Below are 23,628 nucleotides of genomic sequence, written 5' to 3' on the forward strand. Positions count from 1 at the left end.
GCAATAATCATATCATCGACATATAAAGAAAGCAGAATACGTGTAGATGTGAATTTTATAAATAAAGTTGAATCATGATCACTTGAGATAAAACTAAGAGATAAAATAACAGTACATAACTTCTGAAACCATGCCCAATGGGCCTGTTTAAGATCATACAAGGTCTTTTTTAGCTTGCAAACCTCTTCTTGCTTATGAGAAACACCAGGAGGAGAAACCATGTAGACCTTCTCATGTAAGTCACCATTCAAAAAGACATTCTTAACATCCATTTGAGATATAGTCTATGTTGGAATTATTTTACCAGGATCTAGATTTACTAACAAGTATGTTGGATTAACAACCTAATATGAATTCTAAAACAATGAAAATAAACACATATAAAGTTAGAAAACCTTACAGTGGGTGCAGCGGAATAATATGACTCTTTCCGTTCAGATCTCTAGCCCTTGATTCCTTTCTGTAGCAGAGCATCACCAAGATCTGAACCTGGATCTTCTTTTCTCCTTTTTTGATGTAGAATTTCCATAGTCTTCCATACTATGATTGAGATACCACTTGATGTGTGTGGGCACTACTCATCTCACAAGGATTTCGAAATTTCTCTCTATTTTTCTCTCTCAATTTCGTGGCTTTTCATCCATATGATGTGCAAGAGAAGAGAACAAGGGTTGCTATATATAGGGAGAAGGGAGAGCACAACTTTCCAAATAAAACAGTTTCCTTAATTACTGTGTAATCAATCAACTGCCTTATTTAGTGTGATCCACCACTTTCCTATTTTTGCTAGGCTTTGATTAGCAATTACATGGCATACTAAAATTTACTTGATTGTCTTCCAATGTTCCTCTCCTGGATTAATCTGATACATACTCATTACTCCCACTCAACAGTAGGTGTCTGGTCTAAGGCATACTAAAGCATATCTGAGACCTCTCACTGTTGATTTAAGAAATTCTTTCATGGCTTTATCTTTTCTGGAATAGTTGAAACTTTTCCTTAGATAAATCAAATCTATATCTAAGAAGTTGTGAAGCTTCTATAGATTTCCATTGGAAAGAAAATGCATCAGCATCTCATGCTTGCATTAGAGTAAGTAATTTCCAGGTATACCACAAGCCATAGGTTTAGATAAACTCAAACCTATAATACTAGGAACAGGAAGTTTTGTTAAGTCCATTGAATAAACTTATGAACGAAAATTTCCTTTCATGTCCTTGTAACAGAAAACTTTAGGTTACTCCATGTGAATGGATCAAACTATAGTTCTCTTGGCTTTCTTCTTAGTTTCTTATCTTGACAATCCATTACTTGTTTAAACTCACAATGGATTTTAATCACTAGTGTCTTCCAAGTTATAAGAAGGTGAGTTCCTAGAAACTCTCCCACTACAACAAGGTACCGTGAACTATGTCAAAGAAAACTAAATGGTATAGACCTCTCAGTTGTGTTAAGACAACAGAGGCAGTGAGATCATCTTATGAAATAAGATGATAGAACACTTATGGAATCAAGAAAAAAAATATCTCCTTTATTTGCTACTTTATTTTCAGACTTAGTCATTTTCTTAGAAAAGCAGTATTTGTTTAAACAAACACTTTCTTATCTAATGACTATGGGATGCTCCATCCCTAATCACTTAGAATAGCTAACAAACATGCAAACCAGGGTTAGCAGTTCTAGCTTTTCTTAAGATTTCTATTAGGTCATCCATGAATCTAGTAATGATTTACATTAAGTATACAACCATTACATCATTCTGAAATTTTATTTCCATAGAAGGATTTAGGCAACGACTAGTAACTAATCATCAATATGCAACTCGAATTTCTGGGGAGGTAAGTTTGGATATTATTCAAAATCAAATTAATGATCTTTGAACTGCATATCTACTAACTTTTTCTCCACCCCTATCAGTTCGCAAGATCTTTAACCATTTACCTTCACCATTGCTAGAAATTCATGAAATTTTTCAAACATTTCAAATTTCTTTTGCATAAGGTAAAATCTAGAGTGACCGTTTTAAGAATACAACGAAAACTCATATCCACCCCTGAATGTTCATCCATCTACGAATGAGATGAACTTACTTTCAGTGGATATAGGCATATTAACTCTTTGCAGAGAATGATCTTGTCAAAACCACTATGAACAAGATACAAATGCCATAGATTTATAAAATATGTGGTTGTATCTTTTGATGACTTAAGTTACATCAAAGAGTTCTTAGAATAGTGCAAGTGGATTCTGGTCACAAAATACTAAACTCATAAAGTTTAAATCCATTGAAAGAAAATAGTTATGAAACACTTGTGAAAGTGTAACTGTATAATTAGTAATTTTTTCTTGGACCACCACTACTAATCTAACTCTATGATTTGCCTATACAAGTAGGAGATATCTAAGATTGAGGATTTATATTATTTTGGGATAGAATTCCGGGAATATAATCATATGCGTCATCTAATTTCTTAAGAGAAAATAAGACTTTATATGATTTATAGACCATTCATCTAATGATATGTCATTAAGCTAATTCGAAATGAATAAGCTAAGAGGAATTATGATAATTTTGTTTTAAATAAGAATCCAACGATGCTCCGATTATCGAGAGTCAAAGTAATTGTTAGAACTATTATTTTCTGTAGTGACAAATTATGTCCAGTAGTATTCCAGTTGCGTCTGGGACTCGTAGTGTTTTGTCTGGGGTTCGTACTGTTAGTGTTAGTCCACGTCAGCAAAGATATTTTAGGTTTTAATTGTTCAGATGGTAACAACTGTCTATTTCGGGTTTCTTGGTTTAGCTGGGTATAAATACGATTTCTGGGTATTTTGTTGACAAACTTTTTGATCGGAGATTTGGGGATTACGTTCGTTTCTTTTCGTCTTGTTTCTTCTGTATGTTTCATGGCAGGTCAGATCTTGGAGCTTGAGGATGTTCATCAATGGCGGAATGATCTGAATCTGGAATTGCTGAGTTCAAACTGAAGGGAGTTCAGTGTCATCTTCATCATCAGATCTGAAGGGATTTCAGGTTGAAGACATGTTGAAGAAGAGCTCAGTTGCAGCACAAGGGATTGTGCATTAACAATCAGTGTTCTTGATTGTTGTTGGTAATTCATTACTAATTGCTGTTAAGGTTGTATTTGATTCCTTTAGAGAGAATTGGAAATTGTAATATGAACCTTTGAGAATTAGTGGATGAATTTACCCTGGTTCGGGGAACCCAAGCACTAGTCGGCTGAGATGTGTTCTCAGTGCAGATGAAGCTTGTAAAATTCTGGTGTTGAATCTTTGATTTTGTTCTTTTTATATTCAAGCTTAAATCAAGATAAAATCAATCTAAATATGAAAAAGATAGGTTAGACAAGAACTTGGGCTTACATTTGGTATCAGAGCCAGCTATTTCTGTTAGAAATATTGATCCTTAGGGTTCTTGCAAGATTCGTTATTCTGAAATTTATTGTTGCTACAATTCTTGATTTTTCTGCATTTTTTCTTTCTGCAACACCCAGTTGGAACTAACCCCCTCTCCAGACACGACTTTGGGAGTATACTGCCCTCTATCTTTGTTTTGTTTTTCCTTGTTAGTACAGGAATGGAGATGTTCAGAGAAGGAGGGTCCACATCACGACCCCCAATGCTGGAAGGTGCTAATTACCCATACTGGAAAACCAAAATGCGAGCATTCTTGAGGGCGGTGAATGAAAGAGTTTGGATGGCCATAGAAGATGGTTGGACATGCCCAACGATGATGGATAACGGTGTCACCAAACCAAAACCTACGAGCTTGTGGACTCCAGATGAGATGGAGAGGGCCAATTTTAATTCGAAGGCCATGCATGCTTTGTTCAATCCAGTGTCCACAAATCAATTGAAGGTCATTGCAAACTGTGAGATGGCCAAAGAGGCTTGGGAAAAACTACGAATTAAAAATGAAGGAACTGATGCTGTAAAAAAATCCCGTCTTCGTGCTTTGGCAAAAGCGTTTGAAGATTTATCAATGGAGGAAGAAGAAACGGCGGCTGAGTTCCATGCGAAATTGTGTGACATATCAAATGAATCTTATGCTTTGGGAAAGACTTATTCTAATGCAAAGCTGGTTCGTAAATTCCTTGGAGTTCTACCTAGGAGATTTATGTCTAAAGTAACCTCCATTGAAGAAATGAGAAACGTGGAGGAACTGGATCTTGATGAACTGATTGGATCCTTGCAGAATTATGAAATGTCATTAACAAGGTGGAAGAAAGAAAAAAAGAAGATGGATGTGAACAAAGAAAAAGGGGACAACAATATTGCGTTCATTCACAAAGAAGAAAATAAGTCTATCCCAGATTTGTCTGCTGGTTTCTCAGATGAAGCTGAAGATTTGCTGACCAAGAACTATGCAAAATTCTTGAAAAAGAAGTACAAGAAACAGTGTTCTGAAGGTAAGGAAAATGCTTCCAAAAGAAATCCTCTTGAGAACTTCTGGCATGGTCAGCAACCCAGTGACAATAAGAGCATGGGCATTCAGTGTAGAGAATGTGATGGGTTCGGACACATTCAGGCCGAGTGTTCTAACACTCTCAAAAAGAAGAAAGCCCTTGTTGCCACCTGGAGCGATAGTGACGAAGAAAAAGACTCTATTGCAAGCAAAAGTTCTAATGAGGATAAACAGGTAGTGGCTTTCATGGCTCAAAGTCATCAGTCTGTTGAATCTGAGGATGATGGAGTCTCTACTGTGTCTGAAGTCAACAGTAATGGAAGACAAAATGCATATGAAGAGATGTTTGCTAAATGGGAATATATGACCAAGCAGATTAGAGGTCTGAATAGTGCCAAGGAGCAAGTAGAGTCTGAAAAAGTCAAGCTGGAGGACACTGTTAAGAATCTCAACAAACTTCTTGATGAGAAGGACAATGAGATCTACAAACTTTCAGCTGAACTCTTAAGAGCCAAACTGGCTTTAGAGTTTATCCCTCCAGGAACGGCTGCCATCAATCAAACTCTTCAACTTCAAAAACCTTATGGTGATCGAACCTCTATCGGATACAAGATGTTGTATAAGCAAGGAGGTAACTTGGGGGTAGAAGAGTCCATTACACCAGTGATCAACCTAGACAAAAAGGATGACAAGCAATCATCATTTCCCTCGACACCTCAGTCCTCAGATTCCACTAGAAAATTCCATGTTCCATCTGGACCTACCAAGGTGAAGTTAGAAGGAAGAAGAATTGCCCCGGAGAATATATCTCAGATGGAGAGATTCATCCCAGTGTGTCACTTCTGTAACAGGAGGGGTCATATTCGACCCAGATGCTATAAGTTGCAGAACTACTTGAAAGCTATGATCAATCGATCTATGAGTTTTCAAAAACCCAATAAAACTCAAAAGGAAGGATCTCAATGTGAGTGGAGATTGAGGGCTGATCGTGAATCGAATGTTGGGTTGGTAGCTCAAGTTTCACTGTCTGCATTTCTGGAAGGACAGTGGTACTTGGATAGTGGTTGCTCTCGACACATGACGGGCAACAAGAAATTGTTAGTCAATTACAAAGAAGCAAAGGAGGGAGTTGTCACTTTTGGTGATGGAAATAAGGGCCATATTATTGGAAAAGGAGACTTGGTGATGAGTAGAGCTGCACCTCTTACTGAAGTACTGTATGTGAAAGGACTCAAGGCAAATCTGATAAGCATCGGTCAACTTTGTGATGCAAATTACACTGTAAGTTTTTCTAAAACTCATTGTTTAGTTTCATTTGATGGGTGCTCAGTCTTAACAGGGAAGAGATCTAGTGATGGTAGTTATTTGTTGGACAATGTTGTCCTGTGTAATAGTGCATCATTGGATAAATTAGATATTGGAGACTTTACTGCTATTCCAAAAGTTTTAACCAAAAGAAATAAGAGTGTTAAATCATCACCTCGTCTTTCAAGAGCTCATTCACTATTATTAATGCTATGGTATGGTCTTCTACACCTTATACTGTTGAATCTTGGGTTTAAACAAAGAAATGATGATGTTTTTGTCCTAGTGTATGCTTGTTTTGATCATGTTGTACATCGTACTCCCTTGCTTCAGAAGAAATATGATACACACATGATATGTTGTCTAGTGTTCCTCATTGCTTGTTTATGTGTCTTCATGTGTGATAATGAAAGTTCCACAAACATTTCTCAAAATGCACGTTGACTCAAAATATATAGATAACGGATATCATTTTTTTTAGAATTGGTTGAGTAAAAATACATTGGATAATCACATATTATTCTTGATGCACTCTTGGATTTTTGTTTAATAAAGCCTTGAATTCTCATATTAATGTGTGCAACTTGGGAAGTTTTTTTTATGTGTTCTATCTGATTAATTCGTTGTGGTATATGATCATTATCTTTCTCTGTTTGTTCAGCTAAGCCTTGATTGCTATCATTTTTTTTCTATGAGGCACTTCATGTCCCATCTACAGATTCTCCAGTTCTATCGAGGAAGCTCTAAATAGGTGAATTTTTCAGGATCTTTTGAACCTTTATTTTTCCCAGCTAAAAAGGCTACCTCTTTTAGATGCAATGGGAAGAGCTTTCTTTAGTCCATTTACTAATAAGTAGTATGCTCCTTCTATATTAGTATTTCTGATTAAAAGAGGACGGCTACATCTCTGAGGGAGAGTGAAAGCCGTAGCTGGTTGCAAAAGAAAGAGCCGGAGTGTCTAAAGATAAAAAAAAATGGGCAGCTTAATAAAAATTTTGAGAGAGTGAGCCAATGTTCTCACATGAGGTCACTTGCACACACTGAAGAAAAATCTTGGTTCAAAATCCTGTAAAAAATTCCTCGTTTATTGTCTTTCTCAAGTGTGTGTGAATATGTGGATTGGTAGAAGTTGTCTCATCTTTTTATTAAGTATGGCTCATTGTGAAGTTGAATGAATTTGTTCTTTGCTCAAATGATCATTGCTCACTTGTTAATTGATTAGGCCACTCATTGTGTTTCCTCTTTACAAGTTGAACATGTTAATTCTTGAGATATATCATTTGGCATGTTTTTGATTGAAATAAAAATAAATCTCATTTGTAGCATCATTCATAATATTGTGGTGATCTGATTGTTTTGCTTAGTCAATCTCTCATTTTTTTTATATCTAATATCCATATGTTTTAGGTCATGTTGTGAGATGGTTTGTCTTTCTTCTTTAATGTTGTAATAGATTCTTTGGAATTTCTTTGCAATGAGGAGTCTATGTTGCATTTTCTGTTGCCATTCAGGGGGAGCTCTTTGATAAACTTCTTATTTTCTTAGGGGGGACAATTTGACATGGATTATGCTCAATGAAGGGGGAGAAATACTTATCCTTTGTGTGTAAAGTGGTAGTGGTGCATTTGTTGTTTGGTTGTTTAAAGTGTTTGCTTTTCTGTTTGTTTAGACTCTGTTATATTTTAATGGTTGCTTTGTTTCGCACTGGTATTGTTGTCATTGACCATAATTTGTCAAGGGGGAGATTGTTAGAACTATTATTTTCTGTAGTGACAAATTATGTCCAGTAGTATTCCAGTTGCGTCTGGGACTCGTAGTGTTTTGTCTGGGGTTCGTACTGTTAGTGTTAGTCCACGTCAGTAAAGATATTTTAGGTTTTAATTGTTCAGATGGTAACAGCTGTCTATTTCGGGTTTCTTGGTTTAGCTGGGTATAAATACGATTTCTGGGTATTTTGTTGACAAACTTTTTGATCGGAGATTTGGGGATTACGTTCGTTTCTTTTCGTCTTGTTTCTTATGTATGTTTCATGGCAGGTCAGATCTTGGAGCTTGAGGATGTTCATCAATGGCGGAATGATCTGAATCTGGAATTGCTGAGTTCAAACTGAAGGGAGTTCAGTGTCATCTTCATCATCAGATCTGAAGGGATTTCAGGTTGAAGACATGTTGAAGAAGAGCTCAGTTGCAGCACAAGGGATTGTGCATTAACAATCAGTGTTCTTGATTGTTGTTGGTAATTCATTACTAATTGTTGTTAAGGTTGTATTTGATTCCTTTAGAGAGAATTGGAAATTGTAATATGAACCTTTGAGAATTAGTGGATGAATTTACCCTGGTTCGGGGAACCCAAGCACTAGTCGGCTGAGATGTGTTCTCAGTGCAGATGAAGCTTGTAAAATTCTGGTGTTGAATCTTTGATTTTGTTCTTTTTATATTCAAGCTTAAATCAAGATAAAATCAATCTAAATATGAAAAAGATAGGTTAGACAAGAACTTGGGCTTACAGTAATCTTATTTATTCAATCTTCTTGTTTCATATTGTAAAACACTAGTCTAAGGTGTCATCAATTGATGAACAGTTAGATGTTGCATATACAATATTTATCTTTCGAGATCTAACACTATTATGTTAGTCTAATGGTAAAAATCCATTAGGGATTTATCTCATTAGAAAAACAAATCAAGTAAGACCAACAATGAAGATTCGAAATTAAACTACAATTTAATAACAGAAAATAACATGGTTCAATACAAATTCATACACAATTCAGAAATTATGAAGCACATAGCAAGTAGGAATGACAAGTGAAAATACTAAAACATACAATCCTAAATAATTTCCAAGGTTTTCAACAAACTGATATCAGTGTCCCGTTTAGGCGAGAGTCAAAGCTACCATTCATTGAACAGAGTTGTCAGCTCATCTAAAATGTCAAACATTCTAGCAACCTTTTATTCGATCAAGATGTGAATCCGCGTTGTCCCGTTTAGGCGAGAGTCAAGGCTATTCTATCTTATGAGCTTCCACCATTGTTTCATATTCTTGCAAGTCTTATACAGTCGCCACCATTAGGGTGATCATAAACTATATAAAAAAACTTACAAGATTACTTATCTTTCGAGTAAACGGTGCTAACTTGCTAATGAACGTTCCTCCATTAGGGAGGATTACTCACTAAAATAATAGCTATGTAAAACCAACAATGGAGATCGAATATCCTTATAATAAAGCTCATTATTTAATGAAGGGTTGTATTTTCTTCTAATATTTATTTTAATCCATTATTTTAAATATATATTTATTTAATTAAAATTTCCAATTTATAATGAAAAATTCCAATTATAAATTTTAATTTAATATTTATAAATTATACTTAGATGGATACGAAAATAACGTGAATTATTTCCATCTTAGTCATAATTTCCATAAATATTTAGAAAATTATTCAATTTAAGTTGTTTCAAAATTAATTTAAATTAATTTACAACTCAAATTTAATTTTCTAAAAATATATATTGCATTTCGAAAATGCTTTAAAATAAAATAAAATAAATCCTGGAAAATTACTCTAATTTTATGTTGGCCCAAAATTAATAAAAATTAATTTTCAACAAAAAATATAATTTTCCTATTTAATTAAATATCTAAGAAAATTTTCAAATATTTAAGTATCATGATTAAAAATCAACTTAAATATTAATTTTCGATTTAATTAAATACACTAGAAAAATACTTCAAGCAAGAGAGATAATATCTATCTAGACTTTCATAGACTAATTAATTCAATTTCTAATTATAATATATTTTAGTTCATTTATTTTAATTAACCATCAAATGAAAAAGTCACTGATTTAAGTTGGTCCAAAATTAAATAAATAATTTTCAACTTTAATCTATTTTTCAAATAAAATTCGAAATTTCTACATTAAAGAAATGTAATTTCGAAATTTTTGGGAAATGATTAATAAAATAAAATAAAATATATTCTGAAAATTATTCAAACTTAAGTTATTCTGAAATAAGATTCCAAACTTAAAATAATTTTCAACTTTAATTAAATAACATGAAAATAACAATATTAAAGTATCATGATGAAAATCAACTTAGATATTGAATTTTCAATTTAATTAAATGTATTAAATTCAAGAAATAAATAATTAAGTAAAGAGAAAACTTAATTATTAATTCTAGTTTAATACTAGGAAAATATTCTAAACTTAGATTGTACCAAAATTAATTAGGAAACAATTAATTTCACAATCTATGATATTTTCCTATTTAATATTAGAAATAATAACTAGTACTAGAAATAACTGTCTAGAATATATCATTAACTAAGTACTTTTCTAAAATTAACTTTAAAATATTACATGAAAAATAAATTTCATATATTTTAAAAGTTAATTATGTTGCTAATTCAATTTTAATTAGGTTAGACTAATATAATTAACCTAATACAATTATTTAAATAAGACAAATGGGCCTTCACAATTGGGGTAGTTCATGTGATGGGGAGCTGGGTTCAGTATGTCGTACCCACTTCTATGGCCCCCAACTCTCACACAAGGCCCAAAAGAGAGGAATTTAACATTAAAATAAACAATTGTTATTCATTGAATAAGCCCAAATCTAATTGGGCCTAAATAAATTTCCTTATGTCAAAATTTATTTTAGCAACCTAGTCCATTTACTTAGTAAAAACTTAAATGGGCTTCCTATATGCATCTAAGCCCAAAAGCAAACATATAGGCTCACACAGGTCAAATGATTTGGATGGACCCTATCATGTTACTAGGTTTACACAGATGAAAGAAATACAAAATTTACATGTTACAAATTATTTATAAGATCTATCGTCAATTGGACTATGATTAAAATCAGATCATTGGATCATGATCTGTCAACAAGTTAATCATAGCAATTTAGATCAGATAAATAATAGGTTTGTTAAAAAATTTTTTTGAATAAACAATATAAACAAACATTGTCCATGTAACAGATGTGAATCAAGATATTAATATAATTAAATTATTATTCTTAAACTAACCAAATAAAGGAAACTAATTTTAAAATATCTAGGTTTATTTGAATCAAATTAAATTAAATATCTAATAAGATCAATGATTTAAAAGGAAAGAATCTCCAATATCACTTTCAGATCTTATAATTTAATAAAATAAACCAATTTTAAAATAGATTTGGTTAAATAATAATTACCATAATTATATGTCAAAATATCTCAAATTAAGCAATATTCAAATCTCTACAAAAATATCTATGTTATTTAAATATTTAAGATATGATTTATAAATTTCTAATAAGGAAAAAATGATATATATAGAAAAAATATCATTTTTATACTTATAATTTATAAATAATTAAATATTTAACAAAATAACAAATTTTTGAATTTGAAAACATTATGGTAAGTATATCTATAAAAATATCTATGTTAATTTCAAATTTATTAATTATTTAATTTGTCATATAAGATAATTTTAACATAATATTTTAAATAAAAAGACAAAGATATCTTTTAATTTAAAATATCTTAAATATCAAAATATCTAATCTTATAATTAAATAATAAATAAATATTAAAGAACTTAACAAATTTTTAAATCTGACCATAATAGGAAATATTTAAAAATTGGAAACAATCCAAAATAGAAATATTTAAAATTGGAAAAATTCCAAATTGAAAATATTTAAAATTGGAAACATTTCAATTTAGAAATATTTAAAATAGGAAAAATGAATTTTGGGAAACAATCCCTTGGAAAATTGGATTTTTTGGGAAAAAAATGCCAAAAATCGCAATTTTGGGAAAGTGGCTGCATGCAGCAGCCCAGGAGGCTGCTAGCAGCCTCAAACGCGCGCGGATGGAGGGTCATGGGCGAGAAACCTCGGCGGGAGCAGGGTCCCGTGTGCGGCACACTTCGGCGTCTGCAGGGTGCACACCCAGGCTCACGCGCGCGCGGATCGAAGCACCTGGTGCATTCGTGCACCTAGCTTCGACATCCAAGAAACCCGATTTTCCAAAATTCATAACTTTTTCAATTTTTATCGGAATCGAGTTCCGTAAAAAACAAAATTGCTTAATTTTTCACAAGGAATCCAAATAAAATATTTTCAAAAATTGAAAAAATATTTTTCATGGAAAACGAAACTGTACAACATCAACATTCATCAAACAACACATAAACCAACATGAAACCATCCAAATCAACACAGAAACATGCAATCATCGTTTTAATTCATATTACATGAAAGTAAATCATTACCATGGCTCTTGTGCCAGTTGTTGGAATTATTTTACCAGGATCTAGATTTACTAACAAGTATGTTGGATTAACAACCTAATATGAATTCTAAAACAATGAAAATAAACACATATAAAGTTAGAAAACCTTACAGTGGGTGCAGCGGAATAATATGACTCATTCCGTTCAGATCTCTAGCCCTTGATTCCTTTCTGTAGCAGAGCATCACCAAGATCTGAACCTGGATCTTCTTTTCTCCTTTTTTGATGTAGAATTTCCATAGTCTTCCATACTATGATTGAGATACCACTTGATGTGTGTGGGCACTACTCATCTCACAAGGATTTCGAAATTTCTCTCTATGTTTCTCTCTCAATTTCGTGGCTTTTCATCCATATGATGTGCAAGAGAAGAGAACAAGGGCTGCTATATATAGGGAGAAGGGAGAGCACAACTTTCCAAATAAAACAGTTTCCTTAATTACTGTGTAATCAATCAACTGCCTTATTTAGTGTGATCCACCACTTTCCTATTTTTGCTAGGCTTTGATTAGCAATTACATGGCAAAAAAATAAAACTAATAATTGGGAAACACAAAGGGAGTGCTCGGCCATAGAGGGAAATGGGCCTCACTTGGATTTTGCAGTTTCCTCAATTTTATTTCAATTTCTCCAAAAATGCCATTTTTCCAATTCTAATCATTTAAATGCCAAAACTAATTATTTAATAACTAAAATAGATTATTAAATAATATTGTCATTTAAAATAATTATTAATTAGACATACAAAGTCTCTTAATTAATAATTAAACCTAGAAGCCATTTTCTTTACGATTTCATCCTTAAACTGTGAGAATTCATAAAGTAGACATAGTCTAATTTTTAGAATTATAATTGATTAATTAAAATCAATTAACTGAGTGTTACAAGCAGTATGACCTCAACTAGTATGGGGACCATGGGTCTATATAACCGAGCTTCCAATAAGTCGAACCGAATTTACCAAGTAAATTCCCTAACTTATTAATTCCTCATTGAATCCACACTTAGAACTTGGAATTGCACTCTCAGTCATATAGAAACGCTCTATATGTTCCACGATATAGACACGTCATTAGTTATCCATTGTTATAACCCTAATGTGATCAATGATCCTCTATATAGATGATTTACACTGTACAGGATTAAATTACCGTAACACCCTACAATGTATTTTATCCTTAAAACACTTAACCCTGTATAAATGATATTTCACCTAAGTGAAATGAGATCTCCACCATTTATCTTCGTTTGGTTAAGCTCGAAGGAAATCATCCTTTACTTCTATTTGCCAAATAGAAGCTATAGATTCCATATTTATGTTAGCGCTCCCCCACTCAATTGTATTACCGTGTTCCCAAAATGTACGTATTACCCTGATACAAAACTGGGCTTAACTAACAAATCAAAGAACACGAGTAACACTCTTGAAATTGAGCCTAACCATATCAGGATTTCGATCATGTGATCTAGGATCAACTTATGATATTGAATTGAATAGATGTTTACGGTAAGTTTCAAAATCTAATTCAAAGTTCAATATCGGTCCATTCCAATGCATACTCCATGCATCCGATATTGGTAAACTTTGCCAATGTCCTGGAAAGGACATAACACTTTTCCAAGGTGTAAGAATACCTATCGCTGATTATACCATGTCAGTCTAAATCCAGTGTTCTGACAAATCAGGGAATCAACTTTTGAACATATAATAAAGATTATATTCCACTGTGCTGACAACACTATAATCTTTAACCAACTCATATGTTCTGGACTTAAAAAGAATTCATACATTATATACACATATAATCATGAAATAAATCATGTGAACCATGCAACATAAAATGTTATTTCTGATCTTTATTAATAAGTAAATCTGATTATATGAAATGAGTTTTATTTAGGGCATAAAACCCAATAGTCTATTGGCGAATGGATGCCATTGCTATAAGAATGAGAAAATTCGTCATTTTTGCAACAGGAGCAAAAGTTTCCTCAAAGTCCATGCCATACTGTTGTGAAAAACCCTTAGCCACTAATCGAGCCATGCACCGTTCCATGGACCCATAAGACTTGGTCTTGATTTTATACACCCAACAAGAACCAATAGCATGTTTACCAGGAGGCAAAAGTACCAAATCCCAAGTATGAGTCTTTTGTAAAGCCTAGAGTTCCTCATTCATAGCACGCTGTCAAAGAGGGTTCGTAACTGCCTCTCTATAGGACAAAGGCTCAAAAGGACAATGAATAGATGCCAAGAACAAAGTAAAAGAAGCAAAATAAGAAGAGTATGTAAAATTTGGTTGGCGAGAAGACTTACAAATGCGCGAGGATAGCGACAAGGAGGGTCCACAGTCTCAGGAGGATATGTAATAACTGCAAGAGGAGGGGGAGGAGTGTTTGTAGGTTGTGAAGTACCAATATCTAATGTAGGAACGATTTCAGGTTGCAAAGTGCTAGTATTTAATTCTTGAGACCTATCAACAAGATGATGCGAAAGTAATGAAGAGGAAAAGGAACTGTAGAATTAGTGGATGATTCAGACTCAGACTCAGAGAATAAGTCAATGTGAATAAGATCTAATTTTGTCAAATTATGAGAATTACCAGGAATAGAAAACAAAAGTATATGCTTAAGATAAATAACATGATGAGATACATACAATTTTTGAGAAACTGTATCAAAATAACGATAACCATTTTTCCCTTCCCCATAATTGAGAAACACACAAAGAACAGAGTGTGATGACAACTTTGTACGCTCTACACTAGGACGAAGTACAAACCAAGTAGAACTAAAAATTCTTAAAGAAGAATAGTCAAGAATACAAAAATATAGTTTTTCAAAAGGAGACAAACCCAAAATGACAGAAGACAGAATCATATTAATTAGGTGAACTGCAGTAAAAACAGCCTTCCCCCAAAACTGACTAGGAACAGAAGATGACAACAAAACGGAACGAGCAGTTTTAATAATGTGTCTATGATTTTTTTTAGCCACACCATTTTGTTTAGGCGTATCTATATATAAAGTTTGATACACAGTGTCATCTAAGGCAAGTAAATCGACAAATTTATTCAAAGTATACTCACCATCTTGATCACATCTAAAACATTTAATAACAACACCATATTGAATTTTGACATAAGCTCAAAAATGATCATAAATACTATAAAAGTCAAAATAATGTTTCATAAGAAGAACCTAACAAAAATGAGTGTGGTCATCAATAAAGGAAACATAATATCGAGAACCCCCTTTTGTAACGACAGGAGAGGGTCCCCACACATCAGAGTGTACTAAATGAAAGGGTGCAACAGAAGAAGATGTACTTTATTGAAAGGTAAAGCAGAAAATTTTGTAATTTTACATTCACTACAATCAAAAATATCATGAGGTTGCAAATCTTTTAAAATTCCTTTAGAAGCTAAAATTTTTAAACAAGACTATGAAACATGACCAATGCGAGAGTGCCATAAATAAAAACTAGAATATGAAGGAGACAAATGAAAAAAAGATAAATCAATGCTAGGATTTGCAAATACTAGTAACCTTAGCTCATCTAAAACATATAATCTGCCTCGCCTACGGTCGGTCCCAATCAGCTTCTGACAGTATGAATCCTATACATGACAAGAAGTAGAAGAAAAATATACTGAATAACCAGAATCACACCATTGACCTACAAAAGCAAGATTCAATGAAAGTTAGGAATATAATAAACATTAGGAAGCGATAAATTTGAACTGACAATAGATCAATGCCAGCTAATGGCATTGGAGTACCATCAACAATCATGATAGACATAGACGATGTAGGACTCAAAGAAGTAAAGGATGTAGAATGCGAAGACATAAGGTGTGAAAACTCATGTAGAAGGTGACATACCTGACGTGGTAATGGGTGGTTAACCTACAAAAGAAGAGACAGACATGGCATTAGGTTGAGTAGCAAGGAACTTTTGAAACTGTTCCGACAGAGCAACAAAATCGTAAGAGCCTGATGGAGGAACAATTGCAACAGTACTAAATTATGGAGGTCGAATTTGGTTGTTAAATTATGGCTGGTTACGCATATGAGGAGGTTTGGGCTGATATCTTTGTTGTTGCAAATCACGATTTGCAAGCTTAGGACATTGAGCTTTCTAATGACATTTCTGTTTGCAAAAGCTACACTTATCATTACCAACCTTTGTGCGAGGTTTGTTCTCTTGTAGAGGAAATAGTGTAGTAGGAGGGACTACCAAAATAGAAGAATTGGGTGTTGAGAGAAAGTCTTTCCCTGATTGAGACTTGAGAGGAATTTCATCTACTAACAATTCACTGACGATTAAATCAACCGAAAAAAGTGGAGAATGATGCAATAGAGAACCACGAAGTCCCTCAAAATCACTATGAAGAGCCATTAAAAATTGAACCAATCGTTGTTCCTCTCTACGAGCAATATACGGTGCAAAAGCACGTAGTTCTTCTGATTTGATGAATGCCAATTGATCCCATAGATCACTCATTGCAGAATAGAACTCTTGAATGCTCATATCTTTTTGTTCAATAATGCTTTGCAAAATTAGACTGTGTATACAGTCTTACAAGATGGTCCTAGACTTCTTTTGATGTATCATACTTTGCTAAGTGGGTACCAATAGATTGTTCCACAAAATTATTTATCCAGGTAAGGATTTTCGAATCATCTACTTCCTAATTTTTTAACAAATTTACAGTACCATCTACATGTTTCTTCTTTCTTCGAGAAATATAATTACAGAAGAACAATTAGAAATAATTGAAGAATCTTAATTACACTTATAAGAATTATGTATAATTACAAAATATTACATTTTTTTAGCTAATTAATATTATTAGACTATGTAATGTTATTGTTGAAATAAAATAAATAGATATAAGTTTTACTCTTAACTACTACTTAAGAGTTTCACTTACTTTTAAATTATCTTGAACTTTAATCACTATTTAATTCGTCATTAATTTTTGGAGTTTTTTTATTTTTATATTTTAAAATAATTTTTTTTTGTATTTTTACAGAATTTAATAGAAAAACTCCTATAGCAACTAACTTAAACCGCAACTAAAATATGTATAACAACCCATATAAAAACTACTAAAGAAACTACACTGGAACAACTCAAACCGTAAATTTTAAAAAAAAATATATATAGTATATGAAATAATTCCTTTTAATTTTTTTCATATTATTTTAAATTATTATTCTGTTAAAATATTTAATTATGTCCGTCTATATAATTTTTTTTAACAATACCTAATAATAATAATTTTATTATTTTTTATCTCAAAAAAAATATTATTATTTTTAAATAAATTTCAATCTTACACATAGCATTTATCGAAAAATAACATTGTACCATGTATATTTACTATAAAAAAAATCCTATACACAACATTTTCTTATTTTGTTCATCGAAAAAATCATTTACTTATTTTAATTTTAAATTCAATAATAACAAACAAAAAAATAATCAACTAACACAGATTCAAAAGCTTTAGCAAAAAAAAAAAAAATGGAAGAAAAAAGAAAACTAACACAAACGACAACTTTTTCACCAACCCGAAACAATCCGTATACGTAAGTGAAACGTGATTATCACGTGCGACAAAGAAAGAACTAACACAAACGACAATATATTTCGTCCGAAAGAAAGTCTAAACGACAATATTTCATTTACCCCGAAATAATCCGTACACGTGATAATCACGTGCGACAAAATCCTTTACTTGACCCATATCTCTGGTCAGGTCAAGCGGCACAACTCACGAGACGCACGGATTCCGTACACCCGCCCCCACCGTAAGACTTTATCAGTCAATAAACGCATTGCCACGTCATCACAATTCCACTGCCACGTGTGCGTTTCAGATACACCCACGTGTGCCCCTAAATCCCCAACATGTCCCTTCCTCTCCCACATTTCTTATTCCTCTCTCTCATTTTATTATTATGTTTATAAAATTCCATTAAAAAAAAAGCTAGTGTACTCTATCCATTATTTTATTTGATTCAATTTTTTATTTTAAAAAAAATTATTTTATGGAGTAGAATAGGTAATGTGTCAATTTCTGCACCTTAGAATATGTTATTATTTTTCCTTACATAATGTGGTTAAATTAATAGTTAATTTTTTTAATTTTTATTATTAATAATGTTAATTTATGACCAAAGTTGAATGAGAATAATATTTAAATGTACACGTGTAAAAAGCTCACACTGTAGAATCATGTTAAGTATGTGACCAAATCTAAGTTCAAATCTTTTATGTTATTTATTTATTTATTTTAGTGGATTATTTATAAATAGGGAACTATAGGCATGTGGCGGCTCAATTCTCTAAGGAATATATTGCTAAAGAAAAAAAAAAAGTAAACTAAACAAAGAAAAACAGAATCTCTTAAGTAAAGACTTTATTTGATTTAATTTTTAAAATAATAGGAAGAAAAATAATAGAAGAATTATTTATTAAAAATAATGGAGTAATAGAACAAGTGGAATTAATGTACTCAATAGTTGGAATTTGTTTTAGTTTATTAGCTAGGATTTTGTTCTCAATGGCAAGCACATGGTTTTATTCACTGTGATCTATACCAATATTTGGGGTCTTTTTTTTTTCCTCTAAAATCAATAAGCACATTTTGAATGACTAAAGTTTTTCTTTAACTTTAACCTAATTCTTGAAAAAGTTAATATTTACACATGCAATAATTAATAATGTTGTGGTTTTGTTTCCCTTTAAAAAATAATAAGCACATTTTAATCAGTAAAGTTTTTGTTTAATACTTTAACCTAATGTTATAAAAAAAGTAACATTGTACACAATGATTATCTTCATGAATCTATCCTAAAGAGAATAATTAGCATTTTTTTCCCTTAAATTTTTAGCACTATTTAATTTTGTCCCCGGCTTGTTAAAAATTCTCCTTAAAATATAACAGTTACATAATTATGCCTATTCTGTTAAGTTATGCTATATTTACTGTTAAAAATTAGCATTTTTATCTCAAAAACTTTGACTAATATAAAATTGTGCCCTTTTATATTAAAAAATTATTTTAAAAATTATAATATTCTATTTTTTAAGCAATTATAATATTCTATTAATTTTCAAAAAATAATAAAAATTATTTAAAAAACTTGACAATAATATTAAATTAATTAACAAATATTAATTTTACTTAAAAAAATTAAATTATTCGTCAAAAAATATTTTTAAATTTTATTTTATTTATAAACAAAATCAAATCAAAATTATTGACAATCTAATAAATAATTTAAATAAATTACAATTTTTTGAAGAAAAATTATACTTATTTATATTTATAATCTCATATCTTAACAAATAAAGAAAAATACTTAAAAATTCAATAAAAAATATAAAATTGTTTTTTAAAAAAGTTATAAATTAAACTAAGAAAATGTTATGTTTACTCAAACAAATTTACATTTTTTGAGAAAAATAAAATATACTCAAGTTTATTCCCGTAAATTTAGTTTTTATAAAATTAAATTTTAATATTTTTGTAATATCTAAATGAATTTTTTAATAAAAAATAAATAATTTTTTAAATTGCTTAATTAATTTTAAAATTTTAATTTATTTTTTTTAATTTTCTTAATCATTCAAAATAATTTTTTCTTAAGATCTAATATTTCTCATTTTTATTCTGAAGGGGTATGATTTGATAGTTGTCAAAGTTTAGGGGATAAAGTTGTTATTTACAAAAATACGCCAGTATTTAAACGGAATAATGAGACGGAACCTAACAGAATGACTAAATTTCCGTGTATGTAAAAGTTTAAGGGAGATTTTTAACTAGCTCTATATTTTAAGACTAAAATTAATATTGTCTAAAATTCAGGAAACAAAATTACTAATTATTCTTCTAAAGAAAATAGATCATGAGTCGCCAAGTTAGAAAATTACTGAGAGCTAGGTTAGTAGGTTGTGAATTTTTCATATGAAATTAATGATTTAATTTACTTTTTTGTTAAAAAAATTGTCATTATTGGAAATCCTTATACTCAATTCCATATCAATATCATGAGACCTAGCATGATGATCATGGTTTTTTCTTTTTGACTGTGGGAGAATTTTTTTTTTAAAAAAATACTATCTATTTTTTTATTTTGTATTGTGTATTATGTTAAGTTTTAATTGTTATTTTATTGTTGTTTTTTAGTTGTTCTACTATTATTTTTAATTGTTCTGTTTTGTTGTTTTACAGTTATTTTATAAAGAGACAGTATTTTTGCGTGACAATAAAATTGTAAACTTTTGCTTAAAAATCAATATTTTTGTAAAATCCCTTAATTTTAAGAAAAAAAAGTTTCAATTAATTTCATTCTATCATGTTTGAATTTTATTAATAAATTAACAACTATATATATATAAAAATAAAATAAAACGTCACATATTTAATTTATGAAAAACATTTTCTTTCATTTCTTCTATATTTCCTCATAAATTTTTTGTTTGTTAAAATCAAAGACTCAAACAGAGGCAATATATAATTCATAATCTCAAGTGAACAATTTATTTCACACGTTAATATGCATGCATGGCTATGAAATACATATTGTGTTAATTTTATTAGTGTATTAATACAGTTTTTCTTTGTTTGTGTGTTCAAACAAGATTAGTTTTAACAACAATTCAAAGGAGAGAGAAGTTGAAACTTGTTTTCTCACATACAGATTTAAAGCATTATAACTTTTCTTTAGGGTATATAGGAGCATAAGTATCCAAAATTTTATGGTTGTAAGCGGCATAGATCTAATGTTTATTTTTAGCGGCACATAAGTACTATCAATATTTGTAAAACTGTAATTTTCTATCTAAACTCAATGATCAAAAATTTAGGCTTTATATGTGCCCTATTTAAGACAATAACGAAGTCTGTACTAACAAAATTAGAAAAAAAAAATTACAGTTTTACAAACATTAGATACTTATACTGCTAAAAATAAATATTGGCCGGATTTATGCCACTTACAAACATAAAATTTTAAATACTTATACCGCTATTTACTCACTTCTTTTATAGCTGCCCTTTGCTCCAATTAAGTTGCAGCTTGGTGCATGCTAAGAAAAAATGGAAATATATATGCGAACATTTGGGATATATTTTCAATTCCAAAGCACAGATTCATCACTTGGTTAACGCTGAAACAGATACTTGCTATTAGAGATATGATATGGAGTGATTAATTCTATGAATTGTCTTGTTTGTGAAAAAGGTTTTTTTTTTAATCACCTTTTCTTTGATTGTCCTTGTAGTAAGTTGTTGCTGCAAAAAGTCGTTTGGTAACACTTTTGTTTTTTAATTTTTTAATCACAAAATAAAAGTAAAATTTTTGTTTTTAAAAAACAAAAATGCGTTCTGTAACCATTTTTGTTTTTTAATTTTAAAAACAGAAAACAATAGTGTGTTTTGTAAAATTCTTTTTCATTTTTATTTTTTGATTTTATTTAAGTCGGGTCAAGATCCAGGGTTGGATTCGGGTTCGGGTCAGAAGCCGGGTTCAGCGCCAAGGCCGTGAGGAGGGGATTTGGGTTCGGGTCTGGTTGTAATCCAAAGGATCGATTAAGAAAAAAAACTGTTTAAAAAATTTTTGAAAGTGATTTTTTTTTGTTTTTAAAATTTTGATTTCTAATTATAAAATTGAAAAGTAAAAAACAGTTTTATAGAACATGTTTTTAAAAAATATTTTCACTTTTTCACTTTTAAAAATAAAAAACTAATTAAAAAAGTGTTACCAAACGCCACCTTTGTGTTTGGACATGGTAGGAGACATAAAAAAAAGACCCAAAATAGGTTTTTGTTAAAACTAATTAATATTTTTTAATGAAAAACTTAAACGTGGTAAAAAGCAATTGAAATATTATTTTAAGTATCACGTACAACTGATTCTTTTATTATTATTATTATTATTTTTATTATTATTATTATTATATCTTAATGTTTTTTTTTTAAAAAAAAAAAATTAAAGAGAGAAAAGAAATTTTAGATTACCATGTCACCACTTTATATCTCTGCTTTATATATATGTAAATATATAGATATAAATTTATATATGTATATTAATTGATATTTTATGTATGTATATAAACGAAATTTACGATTAATTATATTTGATTTAAGTTTTATTAATCTTTTTTTGGAATTTATTTTTTATTTTCTAACTTTTTTTAAAAATATTTTATATTTTTATAGAAAATTATAATAATAGTAAAATATCAATTTGTAGATTTATGCTTTAATAAACTATTAAAATTAAAAAAATTAAGAAGAGAAGAGAAAAATAGGTTTTAAAATGATTTTAGAATGTCATGTCACCGCCTCAATCTTCTCCTATATATATATATAGGTTATGTACTTAATTAATTGTAAAAATAGTAATATGATATTTTTTGCTAATTACTTTGTGCCTTAATTTTAACATTTTTCTTTTTAGGCTAAACAAATTACTTAGCAATTTAAGAAAAATTATGGCACATTTGGTAACACTTTTATTTTAATTTTTTAATCACAAAAATAAATGTAGAACTATGTTTTTAAAAAAAAAAATGTGAACCACTTTTATTTTTTAATTTTAAAAACAGAAAATAAAAGTGTGTTATATAATTTTGTTTTTATCTTTTGATTTTATTTAAGTCGGGTGTAGGTTCAGGTCTAGGGTTGGGGCCGTGATCTAAGTTCGAGTCTGGGTCTAGGGTCAGGGCTGTGCTGTGATCCGAGTTCGGGACTGGGGTTGGGGCCAGAGTCTATGTCGCAAGGTCTAAGTAAGGGTCGGAGTCTAAAATATTGATTAAAAAAACTGTTTAAAAAAATTTCGAAAGTGATTTTTATTTTGTTTTCAAAATATTTAAAATTTTGATTCTCAATTAAAAAATCAAAAAGTGAAAAGAGTTTTATAGAACATGTTTTTTGACAATATTTTTACTTTTCTAATTAAAAATATAAAAACTTGATTAAAAAAATATTACAAATAGTATATAAGATAATTATTTCCTATTTAAAATGGTGTATATTTTTCTTTTCATAAATAGACAGATAGATGTCTAATTGAATGAAGAATTAAATTACCTATGTCATGAATTATATGTTGTATATTATTATTACTTGATATAATTATTATTTGAGAAATTATTTTATATACTATTTTTTAACTTTTTTTTTTTTTTTTACGGTTTGAGTTTCTCCGACAATTTTTATGTGGGTTGCTATACGGATTTTGGTTGCATTTTAGGTTATTTCGTTAATTGCTATAAAAGTTTTTATGTAAAATTTCGTAAAAATATATATATAAAAAAACTATTTTAAAATGTAAAAAAAAACACATACACATAATGATCGCGAGGTAAAACAAAAACGGTTTTGTTTAACGCTTATATCATGCAAATTGTGATATGTGATGCAATGCTATACCAATATAAATAGGATTTTTTTTTATTATTATTTTTACACTTCAAAATAGTTTTTCTTTTTATATTTTTACGGAATTCCACATAACAATCCATATGCTAACCAACAGAACAATCCAAAATCTACATAACAACCCACAT

At 30.3% G+C, this 23,628-nt stretch overlaps 1 protein-coding gene across 1 annotated transcript; it reads left to right on the forward strand.

Moving 5' to 3' along the window:
- The first annotated feature begins 2,657 nt into the window (after window positions 1-2,657).
- LOC133038490 (uncharacterized) lies at window positions 2,658-6,175 on the forward strand. The gene is made up of 3 exons (XM_061116658.1): window positions 2,658-2,717; window positions 2,805-2,914; window positions 3,592-6,175. Exons 1-3 carry the CDS (start codon window positions 2,658-2,660, stop codon window positions 6,173-6,175), a joined length of 2,754 nt encoding a protein of 917 aa, XP_060972641.1.
- Window positions 6,176-23,628: the final 17,453 nt, after the last annotated feature.

Source organism: Cannabis sativa, chromosome 5 (genome assembly GCF_029168945.1).
Source record: "Cannabis sativa cultivar Pink pepper isolate KNU-18-1 chromosome 5, ASM2916894v1, whole genome shotgun sequence".
NCBI lineage: Eukaryota > Viridiplantae > Streptophyta > Magnoliopsida > Rosales > Cannabaceae > Cannabis > Cannabis sativa.